Source organism: Malaclemys terrapin, chromosome 23 (genome assembly GCF_027887155.1).
Source record: "Malaclemys terrapin pileata isolate rMalTer1 chromosome 23, rMalTer1.hap1, whole genome shotgun sequence".
NCBI classification, from domain to species: domain Eukaryota; kingdom Metazoa; phylum Chordata; order Testudines; family Emydidae; genus Malaclemys; species Malaclemys terrapin.
Window position 1 is genome coordinate 16,541,218 of NC_071527.1, and position 23,958 is coordinate 16,565,175.

Sequence of the window (23,958 nt, forward strand, 5' to 3'; positions counted from 1 at the left end):
ACCTTTCCCATGTCCCTGCAGCAAACCTCAGCGCTAGGCCTACAGAGTCCTGCCAGAGCTTTCCCTCGAGCGAGCGCTGGCTGGGGCGTGGCGTGTTTGTTACTCTGGCCCTAGTTCCTTTGATCGCCTGTATGTACAGAAAGCCCCAACCCCTAAAATAACCACCAAGCTACGACGAAGGAAGAAAGGAAGGAGGAGAAAAGAGAAAGGATCCAACTATTTAAAACGAAAAAACCAACCACCAAGCAGCAAATCCGAAGGAAGGAAGCGAGAACAGATCGCGGTGGGGAGAAGGGGAAAGAAAACAGCTGTCAGCTGAGCTAGACCTCACAGACGCCCCCCCCCGGCCCAAACCAGCTGCCGCGGCTCCCCCAGCGCTTTCCCTGGGGAGGGGGGATTCGGAAAGGGAGGAGAGCAGCCATGCCCGGGGGTTGGCAGCATTGGCGGGCGCCCTTAGCTGAAGCTGATTTCCTGGGGAAGGGGGGGTTGTTTGCAAAGGGACCCCCCCAGCGCTGCATTTTCAGGGCTGGAGAGAGCCCCATTGTGAGGGGGGAAGGGGGACCATGCTGGGAGCCACTGGGAAGGAGACTAAAATAATCTAACTGTGTCCCCCCCCGGGCAGAATCCCACTTCATCCGCCCGGGGGAGCTCTTGAGCGAGAGGCTGACACAGGGGGGCCGGGAAGGGAGCGCGCAGCCCCCTCTGCCCCTGCGGCCGGGAGCGTCTCTGCTTAGCCTTCCTCACGACTCCCAGTACGGCCGGAACGAGGGGGGACAACGGAGCCAACCTGAGTCCCTCGGCCGCCAAGCATCCTGGGTAAATTCCCAGCATCCTCAGCGGCACAGCTCGGCTCCAGTCCCTGCAGGCGATGCTGGGCTAAGGTCCTGAGCCCCCCCGGCACCCAGAAGGCCCCTGGGCGGGGGGAGGGCTGTGGACAGCCCGAGGGCGAGGCAGGGGCAGGGCAGGGCGGCCAGGAGGAAGTTTTGTAGCCTTCCCGGCTGCATTTCTCCAGGGCTGCCAGAAACACCCCGCCGGGGCCGAATCTTCCCGGGCGCCCTGGAGGATCCGGCTGCCCCAGGATGAAGACGGAGGGGACCCAATCCTGGGGCTCCTTGGGCAGCGGCCTCTCCCGGCCCGAGCGTCCGGAATTGAACTGGGAAGGTGGCTCATTGCCGGCCAGAGAGGGAGGATTTCCAGAGCGCCCACGTGACTTGGATGCACTAAGTTTGTTCCCTGCAAAACTGGCCTGACTTCAGTTAAACCGGTTTGATGAAACTGGTGCCAGCACCTGTGTGGACGCACGTACATCAATGTCAAACCACTTCTATGGGTCCGGTTCACAGCAGGCCCTTGAAACCGGTTTAAATTCACCCCTTGAGTTGTGCATTTAAAGCAGGTGAAGTTAAACCAGTGTTGCCTTCTCATGCAGACGAGGCAAGTGAAACAGCGACAGGGCAGGTCACACGCCATTGAAGACCGATTTTCCATTGCCCTGCGCTGGCCGGGAGGCTGTGACAAATCATTTTTTCCTTGGAAATCGCAGCTTTGCCGAAATGGCACCGTTCCTGGAACGGGCGTGTCGGCTGCGTCTCCTGATCGGGAACAAACTTGCAAAAAAGGCAAAATTCCAGTTTTCTGGTTCGACCTGACATTAAGCTAATTTGACTGAAAAAAAAAAAAAAGGTTAAAACCCCAGGAAAAAAAGGCCCAAATGGAAAAAATGAAATATTTCAAATGACCCACAACAAAATTTCGTCAGGTTTCCGGCTGGCAAATATTTTTGAGATTTCCATTTTTCACCCCAATTTGAGACAGGAAAAATTTTTGAATTCGCAAATATGTTTGTGGGACAGGCCAGCTGGTTCGGTTCTCGCTCTGTTCACCCCACGAGCCGAACCAGTGCCAGCAGGGAGATCCCCGCTCATGGCTTCAGCCGAGCGAGCTCGGGGGCCAGAGCAGGATGCCGCAGCCGAGTAATTACCCGGGCTCGCCCACGCGGCTGCGGCTTCCCGGCACCTGAATGCTAGCTCGGGTCGGCCTAAGCGAGGTGCAACACACCCCGTGGCTGCAGGCTGGACGCCCTGGGCTGTTGGCCGTTGCCTCAACCTGCCATCCTAAGTCACTTGCAGCTCTGGAAAGCTCCCAGCACTTCCCCCTCTTTCCTGGCACACGTCAGCGCTCTGGAGGGTTTCGGGAGATTTCGACCCGGGCGCATCCGGGGCTGTCGATCTCCCCGCCCCAGGAACAGGGAGACGCTCGGCTCCGGAGCGGCTGACCTGCGGCGATCGCGGCGGGGGTGCTGCGCTTTGCTGTTTGAGATGTTACTTCCCAAGGGCGGCGCGGGAAGTCCGCATCGGACAGGACCAACCTCGTCCACGTCGATTCAAATTGGCTCCGGATCGGGGCTGGGACGGGGGGGGGGTTGGACTTTTCTCATCGGTAGTGGGAGCTGGGCACCCCCTCTGGGTCTCGACAGGAGCAGCTCAGTGAAGATCCAGGCGAAGGACGGACGCTTCCATGGGGGGCTTTAGGGAGAGATTTCTCGTCTCTTTCTTGAAGATCCCATCAGAGGAACCAAGACTGGAAGTGAAACAGCACAGACGTGGACGGGTTATTTTAAATAGCATTGACCTCACGACGAGTTTACTCCATCCCCCCACCCATCCATCTCCCGATCCCTCAATCCGTCCATCCATCCCCCCATCTCCCCCATCCCTTCATCCATCCCCCCCATCCCTCCATCCATCCCCCCATCCCTCCATCTCCCCCATCCCTCCGTCCCTCCATTTCCTCCATCCCCGACATCCCTCCAGCCATCCTCCCCACCCATCCATCTTCCCCATACATCCATCCCCCATCTCTTCATCCATCCCCCATCCCTCCATCCCCCATCCCTCAATCCATCCAGCCATCCCCCCATCTCCCGTATCCCTCCGTCCCTCCATTTCCCCCATCCCTCCATCCCCGACAGCCCTCCAGCCATCCCCCTACCCATCCATCCCTCCCATACATCCATCTCTCAATCCATCCATCCCCCCATCTCTTCATCCATCCCCCATCCCTCCATCTCCCCATCCCTTCATCCATCCCCCCATCCCTTCATCTCCCCCATCCCTCCATCCCCCCATCCCCGACATCCCTCCACCTCTCAATCCATCCATCCATCCCTCCATCTCCCCCATCCCTTCATCCATCCTCCCATCCCTCCGTCCCTCCATTTCCCCCATTCCTCTATCCACCCATCCCCCCATCCCTTCATCCATCCCTCCATCTCCCCCATCCCTTCATCCATCCCCCCATCTCCCCCATCCCTCCATCCATCCATCTCCCCCATTCACCCCCAGCTCTGCCGGTGCCCCTCACTCCCGACCTGCAGCCCCCTGCTAGCCCAGCCCTGGGCTCCCCCTCCCAGCTCTGCCAGTGTCCCTCACTCCCGACCCGCAGCCCCTGCTAGCCCAGCCCTGGGATCCCCCCAGCCCTGCCGGTGCCCCTCACTCCTGACCCGCAGCCCCTGCTAGCCCAGCCCTGGGATCCCCCCAGCTCTGCCAGTGCCCCTCACTCCTGACCCGCAGCCCCTGCTAGCCCAGCCCTGGGATCCCGCCCCCCCAGCTCTGCCGGTGCCCCTCACTCCCGACCCGCAGCCCCTGCTCGCCCAGCCCTGCCCCCCCCAGCTCTGCCGGTGCCCCTCACTCCCGACCCGCAGCCCCTGCTAGCCCAGCCCTGGGCTCCCCCAGCTCTGCCGGTGCCCCTCACTCCCGACCCGCAGCCCCTGCTTGCCCAGCCCTGGGCTCTCCCCAGATCTGCCGGTGCTCCTCACTGCCGACCCGCAGCCCCTGCTTGCCCAGCCCTGGGCTCCCCCCAGCTCTGCCAGTGCCCCTCACTCCCGACCCGCAGCCCCTGGTCGCCTAGCCTTGGGCTCTCCCCAGATCTGCCGGTGCCCCTCACTCCCGACCCGCAGCCCCTGCTGGCCCAGCTCTGGGTTGCACTCAGGCCCTATCTGGAGGGGAGGCCTGTACCCCGTGCCGTGCAATGCCGTTCTGTTTAGCTTGGCTCTCCCTAGAGTCAGCCTGTCCCCGCGGGACGGACCCCATGGGCTGCGAGACCCCCCAGCCAGGAGCCTCTCCCCCCCCACGCAGCACCGGGATGGACCAGGCTCCCCAGCTGGGCTCAGGGGGTGTCGCTCCATTTGCCTCCAGAGGGCCAGACCCCCAGCAAGTGTAACCGGGCGTCGCCCCATTGGAGTCCCTGACTCTCACTCACTGAGGACTCTGCATCCATCCACGGGCGCGACGTGGTCCCCAGAGGCGCCCCCCACTCCCCCGCCACAGGGATCAGCCTCGGAAAACTCCGCGTCCTGCGTACCGCAGAGCCACCCTCCCATGTGCTTAGGCGCAGGCTTCGAAAGCCATTTGAGCCTTGCTGTGCCCGGCGTCGCCTAACGGCTTCAGGAGCCCCAGTCTCATTTCCCCCAAGGGGTTTGGGCACTTGGTGTCGAGGGGAATTTACAAATCTGGGCCCCTGTTCTCTGGCTCGGGCCGGTTACTTTGTGCACTGGACACCACGTCGTAGAATCACTTTTAGCATCTCTCCCCCCCCAGAGCTGGGGTCCCGATCCTGAGTGCCGTGAAATATCACGAGACCCAGCAACACCCCCCCCCCCACAGAGCCAGTTTTGGGGTGACCTGCTGTAGGGCTTCCCACCCCCTGCCCCGTTTGTGCACCGGCTGCACGACTGCAAACCGAGCCCTGTGGGCCGGGGGGGTCCTGGCTGCGGATCCCAGCTCCCGCCAGCGGAGAGGTTGGGGGTGTCAGAGCAGAGGTGGTATCCCAGGGAAGCGGGGGAAGAGGCCGGGCCACAGAGTGACTTGAGAAAATCTTGGTGGGAAAAGGGGAATGGCATGATCTGGCTGCGTGTGGCTGGAGCCTGCAGGTCGGGGGATGTGCCACCAGGAGGCGCTCTCTGACCAGCCAGCAGCGCTGCCCAGGGATTCCCCTGCTCTGAGCTGGGGTCTCACCGCCAGGCCGGGGAGATCCAGCCAGGCTGTTTCCTCTTTCCCCATCTCGTCTCTCTTCCCCTCTGCTCCCGGGCACGCGGCTCCCAGGCTCCGACTGGAGCCGAGGAAGGTGCCTGGTGCTCACAAGTGCCAGGGACAGGGCAGCTGCTGCCCGGGGGGGGGGGCATTGGGGTCTTGGTTGGTCTCCGGGGGACCTACCCTGGGACCTCATAACACACCTGGACCAGCCCGTCACAGCTCCTCGGAGCACCCAGGACGAAGCCACACAGCACCTGCGGGGCAGAGCCGGGACAGAGCCCAGGTGCCTGGTGCCCAGTCTGACCAGGCCCTGCTCTAACCACTACACCCCACTCCCCTCCCAGAGCCGGGAGAGAGCCCAGGAGCCCTGGTGCCCAGTCCTGCCCTGCTCTAGTCACTACACCAGGGGTGGGCGAATCTTTTTGACCTGAGGGCCACATCTGGGCATGGAAATTGTATGCCGGGCCATGAATGCTCACGAAATTGGGGGTTGGGGTGAGGGAGGGGGTGAGGGCTCCGGCTGGAGGTGCAGGCTCTGGGGTGGGGCCAGGGCTGAGGTGTTTGGGGTGCAGGAGGGGGTTCTGGGCCGGGGCTGAGGCGTTTGGAGTGCGGGAGGGGGTATGTGAGGCCTCCGGCTGGCGGTGTGGGCTCTGGGGTGGGCCCAGAAATGAGAAGTTCAGGATACAGGAGGCTCTGGCCTGGGGCAGGGGGTTGGGGCACGGGGAGGGTTGAGGGCTCTGGGATGGGGCTGGGGATGAGGGGTTTGGGGTGCAGGAGGGTGCTCCGGGCTGGGACCGAGGGGTTTGGAGAGCAGGAGGGGGGTCAGGGCTGGGACAGGGGGTTGGGATACAGGAAGGGGTCAGGGGTGCAGGCTCCAGGCGGTGCTTACCTCAGGCGGCTCCCGGAAGCACCGGCATGTCCCACCTGCGGCTCCTATGTGGAGGCGCGGCCAGGCGGCTCTGCGTGCTGCCCCGTCCGCAGGCACCGCCCCTGCAGCTCCCATTGGCTGCAGTTCCCGGCCAGTGGGAGCTGTGGAACTGGTGCTGGGGCGGGGACAGCGTGTGGAGCCCCCTGGCTGCCCCTACGCGTAGGAGCTGGAGCCGGGACATGCCGGTGCTTCCGGGAGCCGCGGCAGGTGCAGAGCGGGGAAAGCCCACGACCCTGCTCCCCGGCGGGAGCTCCAGGGCCGGATTAAAAGGTCTGACGGGCCAGACGTGGCCCGCGGGCCGTAGTTTGCACAGCTGTGCACTACACCCCCTTCCCCTCCCCCCCACTCCGCGAGCTGGGGGAGAACCCAGGAGTCCTGCCCATCACTCACTGGCCAAACCCTCAGCCAAGCAGGCACGAGTTCACCCTCAAGCTAAAGCTTCTGATTTGCCGAGAGGCACAATGATGTCTGACCTTCCCAGCCAATCAGGAGGCACCGGGCCAATAACCCCATCAGAGCCCAGTCTCCACAGCCAAGGGAGGAGCATCCCTAGGTCACCCGCTCTGTAATTGGCCAGAGCCTGAGACATGCACCTCCCCTAAGCCAATCTGAAGGTAGTTGCTCAGGAACGGGCCAGGTAGTCCACAGCACCATGGGCCAATCAGAGGACAGGGATAAATCTAGGGGTGCCCCCTCCTTCCCCATGACCCCCCCCACCTCGACCTGCCCCCCGCAGAGACGGGCTGGGTCCCTACAGGGGCTGCCAGCCCTGAGTCTGGTGGGGGCCGTGTGGGGACGCTCAAAGCCGAACGGGGAGATCCACGTGCCGGGGGATGCTGGTGGGACCCCGTGGCTGCTCCCATGGCCCCTGGTTGGGCGAGGGCCGGCTCCCAAGCGTAGCCCCCACAGCCGGGATGGGGCGACCACGCCCATCTACCTCCTGGGATCACACACCCTGCCCGGGGAGCCCCTGGCAGCAGGGCCAGATCCCCCCGACCCCACCCCACTGACCCCCCCCCCCGCCATCCCAGCCCCCCCTTTTGTCCTCCCTCCATCTGCTGTGGAGTCACCGGTTACTATGGGACCCCAGCGGAGCAGGGACAGGCCGGGGGCGCTCAGCTAAGGGACCCCCCCATGCAACGGGGCCGTGAAACCCCCACGTGAGAGAAGGAAGGAGAAATCACAGAGGGAGGGAGGGAAAGGGAGGAGGCCGGAGGGACAGCCAGACGGACGGAAGAGTGAGGGCTACAGCCCCCCAGGCAGGGAGGCTCTCGGGGACCAGGCCGGGGACCAGGTGAGGGCCCATGGGGCAGGCTGAGCCCCCCCCATCCCCCCTACTCCTCTCGGCCCAGCCCTTTGTTTCCCTTTCTCCAGCCCCCAAGTCCAAGTTCATCAGGGTGTGACATCATGTCTGGTTGCTCGGGGAAACCAGACGGGTCAGACGTGACTCTGGTTATGGGATGGGGGCGGAGCCCCCGGTCTCCCCCCCCCCCCCAAGTTCAGTGAAGTTTGGGAAGAAGGGAACAGAGCCAGACCCTGCAGCCAAACCTCATTCGGGGCAGACTGGTGGGGGAGGAGAGTGGGAAGACTGGAGGGGGGGAGGGGCTGTATCCCTATCTCCCCCCCATGTCATTTTTCCCTGGGGGGCGTTAACACACGGCTCCACAGGGCCCCTTTGGAGTTGGGGGCAGCCCCAGGGTTCCTGCCCTGCTGGGATGGGACAGTGGTTGGGGGGTGTCAATTCTCCTGAAACTCCCAGGGATGCGGGAGGAATCAGCTTTCGGGGGTGGTGGGGGGTTCAGCTTTACGCCCAGAGTGGGGGGCATTCACCCATAGGCGTCCATTGCACCCCTTTCCCTGCCTGCCCCACTCCTGGAGCAACTCAGGCCCCCGGGGGTGCAGGGGGAGACAGGGGCACTGGGGCCTGCCCCGGGTATCAGCACCCTCCTACTACAGGGAGCAGGCACACAGCCTCCTGCTCCCCCTACCCGCCTGCTCCCCCAGCCCCCCGTGCTCCCTCAATAACCCCCCCACAGAGCGAGTCTACGAAACAACCCCACCAGAGGGGACCCTGCCAGCCACCAGACCTCACCACACCTGCCTCACTAGTCACCCCTTCAGTTTTACAAGCACCCAGAAGTGACCCCAAAACACACACACCCTTCCCCAGCCCCTTGAGGCCAAGGCCCCCCAAACCTGCCTTGCCAAGGGCTGGGCCTCTCTGTGGGCTGCTCAGGGCACAGCCCCAGGGCTGGGGTCACCTGCTCAGCCAGGGATTTATTGGCTAATTGTCCAATTAACTTAGTGCAGGGCCCAAGCCAGAGGCCCGTGGGGGCGGGATGGCCTCAGGGACACCCCATGGTGGGCCAGCTCCATGGGGGATGTGGCACAGCCTATAGAACCCAGGAGTCCTGGTTCCCAGTCCCCTGCCCTGACCACTGCACCCCGCTCCCCTCCCAGAGCCGGGGACAGAACCCAGGAGTCCTGGCTCCCAGCCCCCTGCCCTGACCACTGCACCCCACTCCCCTCCCAGAGCCGGGGACAGAACCCAGGAGTCCTGGCTCCCAGAACCCAGGAGTCCTGGCTCCCAGCCCCCCTGTCCTGACCACTGCACCCTGCTCCCCTCCCAGAGCCGGGGACAGAACCCAGGAGTCCTGGCTCCCAGCCCCATGCCCTGACCACTGCACCCTGCTCCCCTCCCCGAGCTGGGATAGAACCCAGGAGTCCTGGCTCCCGGCCCCCTGCTCTGACCACTCCAGGTTTTGGGGACATTGCCATGGTGATGTGGGCACGGCCGATGCCCCAGGCATCAGCCCCCCGCTGGGAACCCCCCCAGAGTCGCCCGCTCCTACCTGAGACTGCTGGGGGATGTTTAGAAAGTTGCCGTCCCGGGGTCCGATGCCGACAAACCGGTTGGCAGTGGAGGAGCCTGGCGCTGCGAATGCTGCAGGGGAGAGAGGCAGAGGGCGTGAGGGGGCTGGGGGCTGGGGGGACAGTATTGGGGACTGCAGGGGAGGACGTTAGAAGCTGGGGTTGGAGAAAGGAGGGGTTTAGGGATCTGGGGGGAGGGCATTAGGGGGCTGGAGGGGAGGACAGTGAGGTCTGGGGGAGGGGGAGGGCACTGGGATCAGGGGGAGGGTGTTAGGGGTTGGGGAGGGTGTTAGGGATCTGGGGGGAGGGCATTAGGGGGCTGGAGGGGAGGACAGTGAGGTCTGGGGGAGGGGGAGGGCACTGGGGTCAGGGGGAGGGTGTTAGGGGTTGGGGAGGGTGTTAGGGATTTGTGGGGAGGGCACTGGGGTCTGGGGAGAGGGGGAGGGTGTTAGGGGTCTGGGGGGAGAGTGGGAGTGTTAGGGGGCTGGTGGGGAGGGTGTTAGGGGGCTGGGGGAGGGCATTGGGGTCTTGGGGGAGGGGAAGGGTGTTAGGGGGCTGGTGGGGAGGGTGTTGGGGCAGGGGGAAGGTGCTAGGGGGCTGTGGGGGAGGGCATTGGGGGCCGTGGCCATCACTGGGATGAGAGAGGGTGATATGGGGCAGACACGCCCCTGGCAGGGCTGAGCTCCACCCCCCTGCCCCATACAAAGCACTGGGCAGAGGGATCCATAGGGACAGGATGGCTGGGAGGGGGGGTGTTTGAAGGGCGCTACTCCAGGTCCAACACCCCCAAAATAATTCTCTGCCCATCTCAAGCTCCCCTCAAAAGCGGGTGACCGTCATGATCCCTCAGGAGATGGGTCAATATCAGGGTTGCAGGTCGGGAGTGAGGGGCACCAGCAGGGCTCGGGGGGGGCAGGGCGGGGCTGCAGGTCGGGAGTGAGGGGCACCAGGAGGGCTTGGGGGAGCAGGGCAGGGCTAGCAGGGGCTGCAGGTCGGCAGTGAGGGGCACCAGCAGAGCTGGGGGGCAGGGCTGGGCTAGCAGTGGCTGCAGGTCGGGAGTGAGGGGCACCAGGAGGGCTTGGGGGAGCAGGGCAGGGCTAGCAGGGGCTGCAGGTCGGCAGTGAGGGGCACCAGCAGAGCTGGGGGGCAGGGCTGGGCGAGCAGGGGGCTGTGGGTCGGGAGTGAGGGGCACCAGCAGAGCTGGGGGGGCAGGGCTGGGCTAGCAGGGGGCTGCGGGTCGGGAGTGAGGGGCACCGGCAGAGCTGGGGGGCAGGGCTGGGCTAGCAGGGGGCTGCGGGTCGGGAGTGAGGGGCACCGGCAGAGCTGGGGGGCAGGGCTGGGCTAGCAGGGGCTGCGGGTCGGGAGTGAGGGGCACCGGCAGAGCTGGGGGGCGGGGGGGCTAGTGGGGGCTGTGGGTCGGGAGTGAGGGGCACCGGCAGAGCTGGGGGGCGGGGGAGGATGAACCATTGCTCTTTGGGGGTGGGGGGTGGATGTGCAGTTAGTTCACCCCCCCATGATGTGTCCCAGTTTAGCTTCCCGCGTGGGGGCAGGGCCATGTGCAGAGCAGCTGCCCCAGGCCTCAGGCGCCCTCCCCCGGGGCGCTCCTGGCCCAGCAGACGCCCGTGTACGGAGCTTGCAGGGCCCTGCCCCACAGGTCCCCTGGGCCTCGTGCCCCTGCCAGAAATAACTGAGCTCAGGCCTCTGGCATTCGGAGCTGGGGGGCATCGCTGGGCACGGGGGGGCTGGAACCTGGGGATCCGGGCTGGGGCAGAGCTGGGGGCAGGGGGAAATCACAGCCTGGCACATCCCCCCGGGGCTTCCAGGCCGGGCCCCACGTACCCGCCAGGCCGGGGCCGGGCCCCACGTACCCGCCAGGCCGAGCCCCACGTACCCGCCAGGCCGAGCCCCACACACCTGCCAGGCCGAGCCCCATGTACCCGCCAGGCCGAGCCCCACACACCTGCCAGGCCGAGCCCCATGTACCCGCCAGGCCGGGGCCAGGCCCCACGTACCCGCCAGGCCGAGCCCCACGTACACGCCAGGCCGGGGCCAGGCCCCACATACCCGCCAGGCCGAGCCCCACGTACCCGCCAGGCCGGGGCCAGGCCCCACGTACCCGCCAGGCCGAGCCCCACGTACCCGCCAGGCCGGGCCCCACGCACCCACCAGGCCGAGCCCCACGCACCCACCAGGCCGAGCCCCACGTACCCGCCAGGCCGGGGCCAGGCCCCACGTACCCACCAGGCCGGCCGTTCCTGGGCAAAGGGCAGAGACCCCAGCTGGGGCCTGGTGCAGCGTCCCTGGCTGCTGGAGCCTGCAGGCAGCCAGGGTCACCTGCCCCCCACTGCCAGCCACTCTCCCCCTGCAGCCCCACGGCTGCTGGTGCCCAGGCAAAGCTGTCCAAGCAGGGTGGGCGGCCGGGCCGCCATCAGCCCCTTGCCGGCCCCATCAGCCTGTGGAGGCTTCCACTCCCCCGCTGGGCTGCCAGCTGCAGGGTGGGGGGACAGAGGCACCTGCCCTCCCAAAGGGGAGTGGGACAGATCCTGGCCAGCAGGAGGCAGCGTCCGGAGCAGCACAAATCCCTCCCCGCACCCCCAAAAAGCTGGATTCTTCCTTACCTGTCCTCCGCCCGCCCGCCTGGCAGGAGTGGGCGCAGCCGCAGCGGGCACGCGCCAGAGACACCCCCCCCCCGCCTGCCCCCCACAACCTCCCCCGGCCGGACTGAATGGAGAATGCAAACGGGAGGGGATGTCATGGGGACGGATGGAAAGAGTCCAAAAAAGAAAGAAAGAAGGAAAGAAAGACAAAGGAAAATGGAAGAGATGCCCCCCCAGTACACACACCTAGCGCTGCCCCCCCCAGTACACACACCTAGCGCTGCCCCCCCAGTACACACACTTAACGCTGCCCGGGAGAGGCCACAGAGCCCTGGGAACAGAACCCAGGCGTCCTGGCTTCCAGCCCCACCCCCTGCTCTAGCCACTAGACCCCACACTCCTCCAAGAGGACCCAGGAGTCCTGGCTCCCAGCCCCACTCCTGCTCTAGCCACTAGACCCCAGCCCCTTCCTCCCCAGGCGGGGGATTGGACCCAGGAGTCCTGGCGAAGGTAGCCTGCTAGGGAGCTGAACTGGGAGGGGATACGGTCGACACCCGCTGACCCCCGGTCCTCTTCCTCCCCACACACACTCCTGGGCACTGCCAGTCCGGGGGGGGGGCGGTATTTTAATGGGTATTTTTCTTTCCTTTTGTTTAGCCCTGCCCCCAAGAGTTGCCATGGCAACCGACAAAATAATAATAAAACAGAACAAAACAAAGAACCCCAAAGGCGGCCGAGCCGGCGGCTACTGCATCTTACGTGGGTGGGATGGATGGCGGCGGGTGAGGGCAGGCGAACGAGAACGCACAACACTCGATGATGGCATGAAGCCCTGCCCCACTCGGGCCCGCTGGCAGCCGGCTACCCCCTGCCTGCCCCCTATGTACTCCCTGCCTGCCCTCTGGCTACACCCTATGTACCACCTGCCTGCCCTCTGGCTACACCCCACCTGCCCCCTATGTACCCCCCGCCTGCCCTCTGCCCACCCCGTGCCTGCTCTCCAGCTACCCCCCGCCTGCTTCCTAACTACCACCTAACTACCCCCTGCCTGCCCTCCAGCTACACCCTACCTGCCCCCTAACTATCCCCTGCTTGCCCTCCAGCTACCCCCTACCTGCCCCCTACCTGCCTTCCGGCTACCCCCTCCTGTCCCCTATGTACCCCTACCTGTCCCCTATGTACCCCCTGCCTGCCCTCCGGCTACCTTCTACCTGTTCCCTACCTACACCCTGCCTGCCCTCCAGCTACCCCCTACCTACCCCCTATGTACTCCTATCTACCCCCTATGTATCCCCTGCCTACCCTCCAGCCACCCCCTACCTATCCCCTATTTGCCCCCTGCCTGCTCTCCAGCTACTCCCTACCTACCCCCATGTACCTACCCACCTTCTCATCCTTCTACCACATACTCCCATCCATCCATCTCCATACACATACCCCCATCCATCCATCCATCTCCGTACACATACCCCCATCCATCCATCTCGGTACAAATACCCCTATCCATCCATCCATCCATCTCCGTACACATACCCACATCCCCATACACACACCCCCATCCATCCATCTCCATACACATACCCCTATCCATTCATCCATCTCGGTACACATACCCCTATCCATCCATCCATCCATCCATCCATCCATCCATCTCCGTACATACACACCCATCCATCCATCCATCTCCGTACACATACCCCCATCCATCCATCTCCGTACACACACCCCCATCCATCCATCCATCCATCTCCGTACACACACACCCATCCATCCATCCATCCATCCATGCATCTCCGTACACATACTCCCATCCATCCATCCATCCATCTCCGTACACACACCCCCATCCATCCATCCATCCATCTCCGTACACACACACCCATCCATCCATCCATCCATCCATCTCCATACACATACCCCTATCCATCCATCCATCCATCTCCGTACACATACCCCCATCCCCATACACACACCCCCATCCATCCATCCATCTCCATACACACACTTCCATCCATCCATCCATCTCCGTACACATACTCCTATCCATCCATCCATCCATCTCCGTACACACACACCCATCCATCCATCCATCCATCCATCCATCCATCCATCCATCTCCGTACACATACTCCCATCCATCCATCCATCTCCGTACACACACCCCCATCCATCCATCCATCCATCCATCTCCGTACACACACACCCATCCATCCATCCATCTCCGTACACACACACCCATCCATCCATCCATCCATCCATCTCCATACACATACCCCTATCCATCCATCCATCCATCTCCGTACACATACCCCCATCCCCATACACACACCCCCATCCATCCATCCATCCATCTCCATACACACACTTCCATCCATCCATCCATCTCCGTACACATACTCCCATCCATCCATCCATCCCCATACACCTCCCCATCCATCCATCCATCCATCCATCCATCTCCGTACACACATCCCCATCCATCCATCTCCATACACATACCCCTATCCATCCATCTCCATACACATACCCCCATCCCCATACACACACCCCCATCCATCCATCCATCCATCTCCATACACATACCCGCATCCATCCATCCATCCATCCATCCATCCATCCATCCAGGCAGCCATCTCCATACACATACCCCTATCCATCCATCCATCCATCCATCCATCCATCCATCCATCCATCCCCATCCCCAGACACATCCCTACCCCCATGTAGCTAAGCTTCACATTCCTCTTCAGCTGTCCCTTCTCCCCCTTCCCCTCCCCCCTCTCCCCGGCGGCCTGGCTGGTGGCTCCGTGCGTGAGGACCAGGCTGGGGGTGGGTTTGCCTGGGGGGTTGTGTTGTCGCTGTCGGGCGTCCACTTACAGGGTGATGTAGGTGTCGGCGCTCCGCCCTCTGGGTTAGTGCTGGTGGATTTTGTGTCAGGCATTGGAAGGGGCACAGGTCTGGCCACAGGTGGGGGCGGCGGCAGCAAAAATGAGCCCGTGACTTTGCCCTGGCCGCTAGCGTTAGGCTGCGAACAACATAAATACAAGGATGCGTGAACGGCGAGCCGAGACAAGGCAACGGTAAAGATGCAGTACCGGCCGGCGGCGCCGGGACAGGGCGCTGGGGCTTGCTTTGTTCCGGTGTTTTATTGGGGGCGCTTTTCCTCCAAAAAATCCTTTTTTTACCAAAAAAAAAATGGACTTGTTTTAAAAAAAAGCAAAGGGTGGGAAGAGTGTGTCTGTCCGTCCATCGCTGGCCTGTCCCCCCACGCCCTGGCTAGGCCCTGCCCTCTGCCCCCTTCGCACCCTCGACCTGCTGCCCCCCTGCCAGATCTCCATGGATGAGCCACGGGCCGGGCCATCGCTCGCCTGGTTGTTCAGTCGCTGGCCGTGGGCAATGGCGTCTCCCCTCCACGCAGAACCCGGGGAAGTGCCACCTGGTGTGAACCGGCCGGCCCGTCCCTCCGTCTTCAGGGCTCCAGGCTGGAAAGGACAGGTTCGTGGTGGAGCCGAGGGACCAGTGCTGGGCATGCCCGGGAGAGTGACGGAGGGGGAGGCGGGGAGAGGAGCATGATCTGCGAAGGCTGGCCCAGAGCGGGACCGGCAGGGAAGAGCCAAGGAGCAGGGTGTTGCAGACGCGTCTTCTCTGCCCGACGTCCTGCCCTGCTTTCTCCCTGGGGGCATGACTCAAGGCTGTCTCTGCGCTGGGCTCCAGATATTTAACGCCAGCCGCTGTGATGGGCACGGCCCTCCCAGCCCTGGCGCTGCCCCGGCGCGTGAGCAGGCCGTGGCGTGAGCCAACTGTCCATAGTGGCGATTGGTGGCGGGACGTCTCCTGTAGGCACAACGCTCCAGAGCTTCAGAGCCCCCTGCGGCCGGTGCCGGGGCAAGGGCTGCACATGGCCTCCGGCAGGAGGCATTCGTGGGCCGAGAGTGGGTGTCCCAGAGGCACCTCGAGGGGCACCAGCCACCCCCGGAGGGCGGAGCTGATTGTGTCCTAGGCACGGATCACTGAGTGCCCCCGTCCCGTGCTCCTGGGGGACCCCTGAGGCCATGCCCAGGACAGTTCCCCCATCCCGCAGGAGCCGGCCCGAGGCGCAGTCTCCATGGCAACGTATCACTCCAGCAGTCTGGCTTTGGGTGGAGAGAGTCGCCCGCGACAGACGTCGCACTGCTGAGGCCCCGCCCCCAGAAGCTGCTCTGAGGCCCCGCCCCCAGGCCCTACTCTGAGAACCCCGCCCCCTAGGGTCTGCTCTCAGGCCCTGCCTCCTAAGACCTGCTCTGAGGCCCCACCCCCTAGGACATGCCCCCTAGGACACTGTGATGCTGAGGCCCCACCCCATAGAACTCCACAATGCTGAGAGGCCCCGCCCCCTAAAACCTGCCCTGTGAGGCCCCGCCCCCCAGAACCTGCCCCGGGGGGCCCCATCCCCGTAGCACTTTATCTTCTAGAACTCCTCACGTTCCAGAGTGACACCGGTTCTAGGCTGCCGGTTTCCGGAACCTTCTAGATGCTGCAGGCTAGCACGTCCCAGTGGCTGTGACGGGACGTGGGTGGGCCCAGAGCCCTGCCTTCGACTCGGCCCCCCCACCCTGGAGCTCCAGCACCCCTAACATGCCATGTTCCCTCTTGGCCCCTTAGCTGCCCCCACAATCCCAACACAGAGCAGCCCCTGCGTTACATCACCCCCCGACGCCCCTACCGGGATCACACTGCCTGCCCCCTGCCCCCCACAGACAGAGAGAGAGACAGAGAGAGAGAGGAGAGGAGAGGAGAGCCGTGGGGGGGCCTTGTTCGCTGGCCAGCGCCCTCCCCGCCCCCGGAGGCAGCATCCGGAGGGCCGTGGCCGGAGGCGCTCACCTGCCCGGTGCCCTGGCCCGACCCGTCGGAGCAGACGAACTGCACGAACTCCTTGAGCGAGTCCTGGCCATGGTGATGGTGGTAGCGGATGGTCGGGTGGGTGAAGTAGGGGCTGGACTGCTGGATGATGGAGGTTGACGGGAAGTGCAGGGCCGAGGCTGTTGCCCGGGGGCTTCCTGGGACAGGGAGAGAGAAAGGGGGGCGGGGGGGTCAGGGGTCTGCTGGTAACAGCTGATGTGTGCCCCCCCACCCTCTCAGCAGTTCAGGCCCTGTCCTCTCGCTCCCTACCCGCCCCTCGCCCACCTGCTGGGCCCTCCAAGCTTCAAGGCCCCACCCGCTGGCAGAGGAGCCGAGCCCCACGTCCTGGTCTCTCTCCCCTTTCACGGTCCTGCCAGAAGGCAGGGCCGGGGCGTCATTCCACGACTCCTCTCCGAGAGACTCCCCGAGGGCTGGGACCCTGGGCGCCGGCCCTGACGGACCAGCCAGCAGGCGCCACCCAGACGCCGGCCCCGACGGACCAGCCAGTGGGCGCCACCCAGACGCTGGCCTGGACGGACCAGCCAGCGGGCGCCACCCGGGCACCAGCCCAGACGGACCAGCCAGCGGGCACCACCCGGGCACCGGCCCCGATGAACCAGCCAGCGGGCAGTACCCAGATGCCGGCCCTGATGGACCAGCCAGCGGGCGCCACCTAGATGCTGGCCCTGACGGACCAGTCAGTGGGCGGCACTTGGGCACACTTGCCGCTATAGGGCTCGGGAACTGGCAGAGGGTGCGGCACCGGGGGGCAGCGCTGCGGCTCCCAATCAGCCAGGCTTCCTCCTCAGGGGGACCCCACCTGGGGGGGCCACGTCAGCTGAATGCGTGGGGGGGCCAAGTCCTAGAGACCAAGTCGTGGTTGGCCCTTCGAGTGAAATGCCCCCCAGACACCCCCACCCCCTCTGACACCTCCAGACATCCCCTGCCACCACCGCCCCCCAGTCACATCCCTGCCCCTTCATACGCCCCCACACTGGTCACCCCCCCAATTACCCCCTGCCCCTTCACGGCCCCCACCCCAGTCACACCCCCACTGCCCCCGGAGAGGCCCAATGACCAAGACTCCACCGAGCGGGGCCTGCGTGAGCCCCCCAGGAGCTGCGCAGACGTCCCACCGGCAAAGACCGAGGAACCCCCGAGCAAACCCACAGGAAGGGCTGAGTCTTGCTGGTGCCCCTCGCTCCCGACCCGCAGCCCCTGCTAGCCCAGCCCTGGCCCCCCCCTGCCCTGCCGGTGCCCCTCACTCCCGACCCGCAGCCCCTGCTAGCCCAGCCCTGGCCCCCCCCGCCCTGCCGGTGCCCCTCACTCCCGACCCGCAGCCCCTGCTAGCCCAGCCCTGGCCCCCCCCGCCCTGCCAGTGCCCCTCACTCCCGACCCGCAGCCCCTGCTAGCCCAGCCCTGCCCCCCCCGGCCCTGCCGGTGCCCCTCACTCCCGACCCACAGCCCCTGACAGCCCAGGCCTAGGCCCCCCCTGCCCTGCCGGTGCCCCTCACTCCCGATCCAAGGGAAGTATTTCCTAGCCCAGAGAAGTGCCGGGTGATGGACCATTCCCCAAAGGGGGGGCAGGTAAGAGCCCTGTCCCATGGGGAACAGGCTGCTGGGAGTGTCCCCTCATCACCTCGCTGGCACCAGGCCACAGGCGGCTGGCTGGGGTCCCGGGCTCGCTGGTCGCTGGAGGCTCCCTGCCCGCTATGGTGCTGGCATGGTCCCCCAACAGTTGGGACCCAGGCATCCTAGCCTGCGGGGACCAGTAACCACGGCTCCACTTGCTCCCCAGGAGACAAAGGGACCCCCTTGGCTACATGCGGCAGGCCAGCTCCTGATCCCAGCAATGCCGGAGTCACTCCACCAAAATCCCAACTCGTCCAGATCTGTCTAAATCCTGGCTATTCTGGAGTCACTCTGGATTAACTCCTCCAAAATCCCAGCTATTCTGGAATCACTCTGGAGTCACTCTAATAATCCCTACTCAGGCGATGATCGCCTAATGCAGCATAAAATCTGCCCTTTCTCCCCGCATCCTTAACCCTTTAGCTGCCTCGACAGAGGAGAGACAGAGACAGAGAGAGGAAAAGCGAGCGAGATCTGGTGCCAGAACCACCGTGGCTTGGAGGGAAGGGTCCCTGCCCCCCACCCCATCCCAGGATAGCGGCTTTGGTTCTCACCTGGTCTGACTCCTGCAAGGACCGGCAGCGGGTGGTGGCTGAAAGCCATTCTTGGGGAGGTGGTGTGGGTGGAGAGGGCGCTGCAGAAATCCAGCTTCCCTGACTTCTTTAGGGAAGCCGGTCCTGGCGAGGAATCAGCGAGAGAGGGCAGGGTTAACAGGCGGAAAGATGGATTAGTATCCTGCTTAGGTTGCCACTGCTTGGCCTGGGCCCCAGCCGCTGCCCTGCCCTCGCTGCCCTGCCCTCACTGCCCTGCAGGTCCCTGCCCATCAGGCCCCTCCGGGGGCCTGGATTTTCCCAGCTAACTCCGGTGTCTCCCTCGCCCTGGGCGTCCCCACGATCCCGCCATTGGCTTTCAGGGCCCCCCTTGGCTACAAAGGCCCGTGTGTTGTTTGGAAGCCTGGATCCGCGGCGCTCTGATTTGCCTCCTGGGATCTGAGCCTCAGGCCTCCGCCTGCAGGGCCGGACTCTGATGTTCACGTCTTTCAGCCGCAATTTTCCCGCATTCATGTGACTCCAGCCGCTGGAGATTTATGGACGGCCCCAAGCCCGGCGGGTAACGACACTGACCAGGTGTCGTCGCTTGGATCCCCCAGGCCCGGGCCAGTCCACCCCCCCCACTGCCACCCCTCTTCCCTCGCCAGATCGGCATGTCCTGCCTCCCCAGGCTCTGGGGTGTCTCCATTTGGGGGAGGGGGTCCACGCACCAGCCCCCCGAGGCTGGATTCGCAGGGGGGCTGAGCATGGAAGCTCCCACCGATCTCAGGGGTCAGCACTGAAGGGGTCCCCCCTGGGCAATGGGTGCTGCTGGCAGGAGGCCCCCGGGGTCTCTATGAGCACAGCGGGGCTGGGGGGAGGGTCAGGGCATCCCCGACCCCCCCAGCCCCAAGACAGAGGAAGACACCCCACCAGGGCTGGGTGGGGGGAAGAGGAGGCAGAAGACACCGGCTGTGGGAGCCTCCCCAACCCCCCACTGAGTGCCACAGCGCCACAGGCCCTCGCGCTCACCCCAGAGGTGGCTGCATCCCACTGCGCTGAGTGCAAATGAATCGCTTTGGGACTGAAGGGGGCTGTATAAATGACAAGGGGTCACACCGTCAACCGGGCTGGCTGGGGGCAGGGGGGTGTCAGGGAACGGGACACGGGGCCTTTCCCCTCTAGGGGGCGCCAGGTCTGATCTGGCCTTAGGGCAGGGGACTGGCTGGCTGGTGGGGGGGACCCAGGGCCTTTCCCCTCTTGGGGGCGTGGGACCAGTGAGCACAGGGCTGCTGGCAGTGGGGGGTCTGGGATGGGGGAGACGCTGGGGTGGGCTGGGAGGTTCTCCCTGCAGCTGTCCCCACCCAGGGACGCCTGCAGGAGTCGGAGGCCGGGGCTGCCAAGAGCTGAGGTGGACGAGTGGGCGCTGTAATGCCAGCGGGTGGCACAGCTCACCGCCCATCTCCCGCACCCTGGGCTCAGCCGGTCCCTGCTCCTCTTGTCCCGCCCGAGGGGGCCTCCGGGGCCCAGGGAGCGCGAGAGGCTCCACCAGGAGCCTGCCTTCTTGTGCCAGCTGCCTGGCACCTGATCTCGGAGGAGCTGCCAGCCAGCTGCAAACACCTGTGCCCGCCAGACGGCTGCCAGGCCCCGCCAGCCCCGCAGCTGTGCCGCGGAACGGGCCATTTGTCGGGGACAAACCCAACGTGGCGGGGGAGGGGGAACGCCACAGGATCCTCATCTCCGCGCCAGGCAGGGCCTGCTGGTGCCCGGGCGGCTGGTGGGGGAGAGAGCTCTGCTGGGGGGGGGGGGGGGGGGGGGGGGGGCGCACAGGCCTTGGCTGCATCTAGAGGGACCAGAGGTCCCGGTTTTATAGGGACATCCTGAGATTCGGGGCTTTGTCTTGGACCGGCGTCTCCCCCCGTCTGATTTCGCCCTCCTGCTATCAGGTCGCCCTAGCTGCACCCTCCGGGGGACCCTATCAAACTGGCCATGGGGCACAGTCCGGCTTGGGCTGCGGGTCGGGAGTAAGGGGCACCGGCAGAGCTGTGATGGCCCAGAGCAGCCTTGTTCCTGGGGTTGGTGCCATCATGCCCTGTGTCAGCGGCAGGTTGGGGGCAGCTGCCGGTGCCGCACTGGGGGGCTGGGCTGCTCTCAAGGCCCCTGACCCTCCTTCTGCTCCGCAAACTGCCTTCCATGATGCCTGGTGCCAGCACTGCCAGCGCTCCCCCCATCGACAGCGCCAGACCCCGCCCCCTTCGCCCATGCTGCGGCTGGCATGGTGCCCATGTTGGCAAGCATCTCTCCTTTGTGAGTGTGAGCTGGAGGGGGTGATGCCTGGCGAGGGGCACCCTGACCCTCAGGGCGGGGAGCACCCAGGGTAATAACCTGTGGGCCCAGCAGGGGGTGCTGGCCTTATGGGATTATAGACCAAGGCTTTGCCCTCTGCCGGGATGGCACAAGTGCTGCCCCTACCCCCACGTTATCAGGTGCTTGTCCCCACCCCACACGGCTGGGGCCCAGGAGATCTGGGTTTGGATCCTGGCACTCAGAGTCGCTGCCTGTCTATGCCTCAGTTTCCCCATCTGATCCATCTGCTGCCTGCTGTGTGTCTGCAGCGCCCAGTGCAGGGGGCACCTGGGGAACTGGCAGGACTTGGCGGGACATGGGGGTTATCACCGGGGGGTTCCCAGTGCCCAGAATGACGCCCGCCAGACCCAGTGCTGATCAAAGACCCTGGCACGGACAGAATGGAAATCAGAATAACAATGCCCAGTTCACACAGACAGGGGAAGGGGCTCACCAAGGTCTCAGAGCCAACAGGTTCTGGCTCCCAGCCCCCTGCTCTAACCACTAGACCCCACTCCCCTCCCTGAGCTAGGGATAGAACCCAGGAGTCCTGGCGCCCAGCCCCCTGCTCTAACCACTAGGCCCCACTCCCCTCCCCGAGCTAGGGATAGAACCCAGGAGTCCTGGCGCCCAGCCCCTGCTCTAACCACTAGACCCCACTGCCCTCCCTGAGAGAGGAGTTTTCATTGTTTATACAGACCAGTGAATTGTTCAGAGCTGAGGAGACAGAGGGGGGCGAATGGAGAAAGACAGACGGACAGACAGAGATGGACGGACAGAGAGCAGCTCCCAGACAGTCTCACCACTCACTGCCCCCCGCCCCCGAATGACACGCTGGGGGCTCGCCGCTAATTCCTTACAGGAGCCAAGATGCTCAGGCCCCCTGCTAGCCCAGGCCTGCCCCCTGCCCTCTCCCGGTGCCCCTCACTCCCAACCCGCAGCCCCTGCTAGTCCAGGCCTGCCCCCCAAACTCTGCTGGTGCCCCTCACTCCTGACCCACAGCCCCTGCTAGCCCAGGCCTGCCCTCCTCCCCTCTCCTGGTGCCCCTCACTCCCGACCCGCAGCCCCTGCTAGCCCAGGCCTGCCCCCGCCCAGCTCTGCCAGTGCCCCTCACTCCCGACCCACAGCCCCCTGCTTGCCCAGCCCCTAGATGCCAAATGACTCTGATGCTTCTGTGACTTGGACCAACCAGCTCCTGGCCTCACCCTAGTCTCCACGCAACGCAGCCCCCAGCCCCACATCCTGCCATGGGGCAGCTGCTCTCTCCCCCCGCCCCCCAGACGCAGCCTGGCCCAGCTCTTCCCTGCAAAGGCTGGAGTGCAGCCGTGCCCCATGGCTTCCCAGGGCCCCGCATGGAGATACGGGGGGCAGGAAATCTGGGGGGGGTCCAACCCCCGCACTCCGGGCACAGCCCTGGGGTGACAAGGGGGCCCATACGGGGGAGGAGCTGGGGATCTTTGCAGGTTGACCCCTGCTGGTGTGTTCTGGGGGGAATGCACAACGTGGTGAGCCCCCCGGGGGTCCCTGTCCCGATCTGCGTGCCCCCCCGTACCTGCGTCCACGTCGTTGGGCCAGCCGCTGGACTGGCTGCTGCCGGCGGCGGGCGAGCGCCCCGTCCCGGGGTAGAAGACCTCGTCCACGGGGCTCTCCATCTCACTGTCATCCAGCGACTTGGGGCGCTTGGTGGAGCTGGGGGGGGGGCAGAGAGGGGGAGAGGTTGGGCGGGGTGACAGGCGGGCTCAGGGCCTTTCCCCTCTAGGGGGCGCTGGCCCTGATTGGCCGCAGGGCAGGGTGACAGGCGGGGAGGTGGGGAACAGGGGGGCCGACTCTGATGCAGTCCCAGGGCGAGGAAAGGCTGGCTCAGTGGGTGGGGAGTGGGGCATCGGCCCCCATCAGCCCCAGGGCAGGCCCGTCTGACGAGGGGGAGAGGCCGAGGGCGGCCGGAGCGTACCTGGTGGAAGGAGGTGACGTTATGGACCGCCGGCCCAGGGTCACCTGGTTGATGTTGTAGTAACTGGGGCTCTCCAGATCTGCCAGGGAGAAGTTGGGACCCGACGCCGTGGCCACAGGAGCTGCGGGAGGAGAGACAGTGGGTGAGGGGCATTGCGGGGCACCGGGCACGCAGCTGGTGCCAGGGGTACTACGCCCCGTACAGACCAGCTGCTGGGCACAGCAATCACCCGACACGACCCATAACCCCGCCCCTGCCCCGTGGCCCCGCCCCCTCAGGGTGATGGGCTCAGGCTCTCTGCAGGCTCAGGCAGTGTCGGTTACGCTCAGGTCCCGTTTCCGAGCTTTTCTCCCCAACCGCAGGGGCTGGAAACTTTCCCCTGTCTTGGGAGAGCTGCCATTCTGCTGGGCCTGTGCCCCCCGGCGCCAGCCCCCCTGGCTCTGCCAACGGTGCCTAGGCCTTCGCCCGGCTCGGGACGACTGGCTCAGCTGTGCTCAGTCCCCGGCTGCTGCTCGGCCACGGGGTGTGTGAGCCTCCTCCTCTGCAGTGCCCACCTCCCCTACCCACCCCAGCAGCCATTGGCTTGGCTCCCAGCCAGCCTGTGGGCGTGCAGGGGGGCTCCTGCCCCCTCCCGGGCCTTTCCCAACGCCCCTAGGATCCGCTTGCCAAGGGGGAGCTGAGTGAGATCAGGGGCACAGGGCAGGGGGGGAAATAGATCGATGGAGCGAGATGGAGACAGAGAACGATTCGCCTGCCTAGCCGGCCAGTTTCTCCATATCCTGCCATGGGCACCCGTCATGGGCACCCCGTGCCAGCCTCTCTAGCCCACCCCCTGGAGACGTACGAGGAGGAGAAAGGACCCCTAGGGGGATCTAGGGCCGCCCCCCGAAGCTGTCACTCACTCTGGGACACTCGGACCAGCTCCGTCACGTTCCAGACGCCCGACGTCACAAAACAGTCCTGGAAAGTCAAATGCCCTGAAGAGAGGGAGGAGACGGGTGTCAGTGGGGCAGCAATCGGAGCACGGAGCAAGATGATGGACTCGGCTGGTGACCCACACGCCCGACTCGCAGCCCCTGCCAGCCCAGCCCTGCCCCCCCAGCTCTACCAGTGCCCCTCACTCCCAACCCGCAGCCCCTGCTAGCCCAGCCCTGCCTCCCAGCTCTGCCAATGCCCCTCACTCCCAACCCGC

The 23,958-nt window shown here is 65.0% G+C and overlaps 1 protein-coding gene across 9 annotated transcripts in view; it reads right to left on the reverse strand.

Annotated features, from left to right (window-relative positions):
• Nucleotides 1–206: 206 nt before the first annotated feature.
• Nucleotides 207–23,958, reverse strand: part of NFIX (nuclear factor I X) — a 144,357-nt gene continuing 120,605 nt past the window's right edge. For 6 of the 9 annotated variants that reach the window (XM_054012719.1, XM_054012717.1, XM_054012718.1 and 3 more), the window contains 8 exons: nucleotides 23,669–23,743; nucleotides 22,767–22,887; nucleotides 22,368–22,504; nucleotides 18,494–18,616; nucleotides 16,290–16,465; nucleotides 14,307–14,454; nucleotides 8,814–8,905; nucleotides 207–2,580 (listed from right to left, as the gene is read on the reverse strand). In XM_054012719.1, the coding sequence (XP_053868694.1) occupies nucleotides 2,566–2,580; nucleotides 8,814–8,905; nucleotides 14,307–14,454; nucleotides 16,290–16,465; nucleotides 18,494–18,616; nucleotides 22,368–22,504; nucleotides 22,767–22,887; nucleotides 23,669–23,743 (887 nt within the window). In that variant the 3' untranslated portion in view covers nucleotides 207–2,565. The remainder of the gene's footprint in view (nucleotides 2,581–8,813; nucleotides 8,906–14,306; nucleotides 14,455–16,289; nucleotides 16,466–18,493; nucleotides 18,617–22,367; nucleotides 22,505–22,766; nucleotides 22,888–23,668; nucleotides 23,744–23,958) is intronic. The other 3 variants (XM_054012723.1, XM_054012724.1, XM_054012725.1) reach the window with 3 other exon arrangements.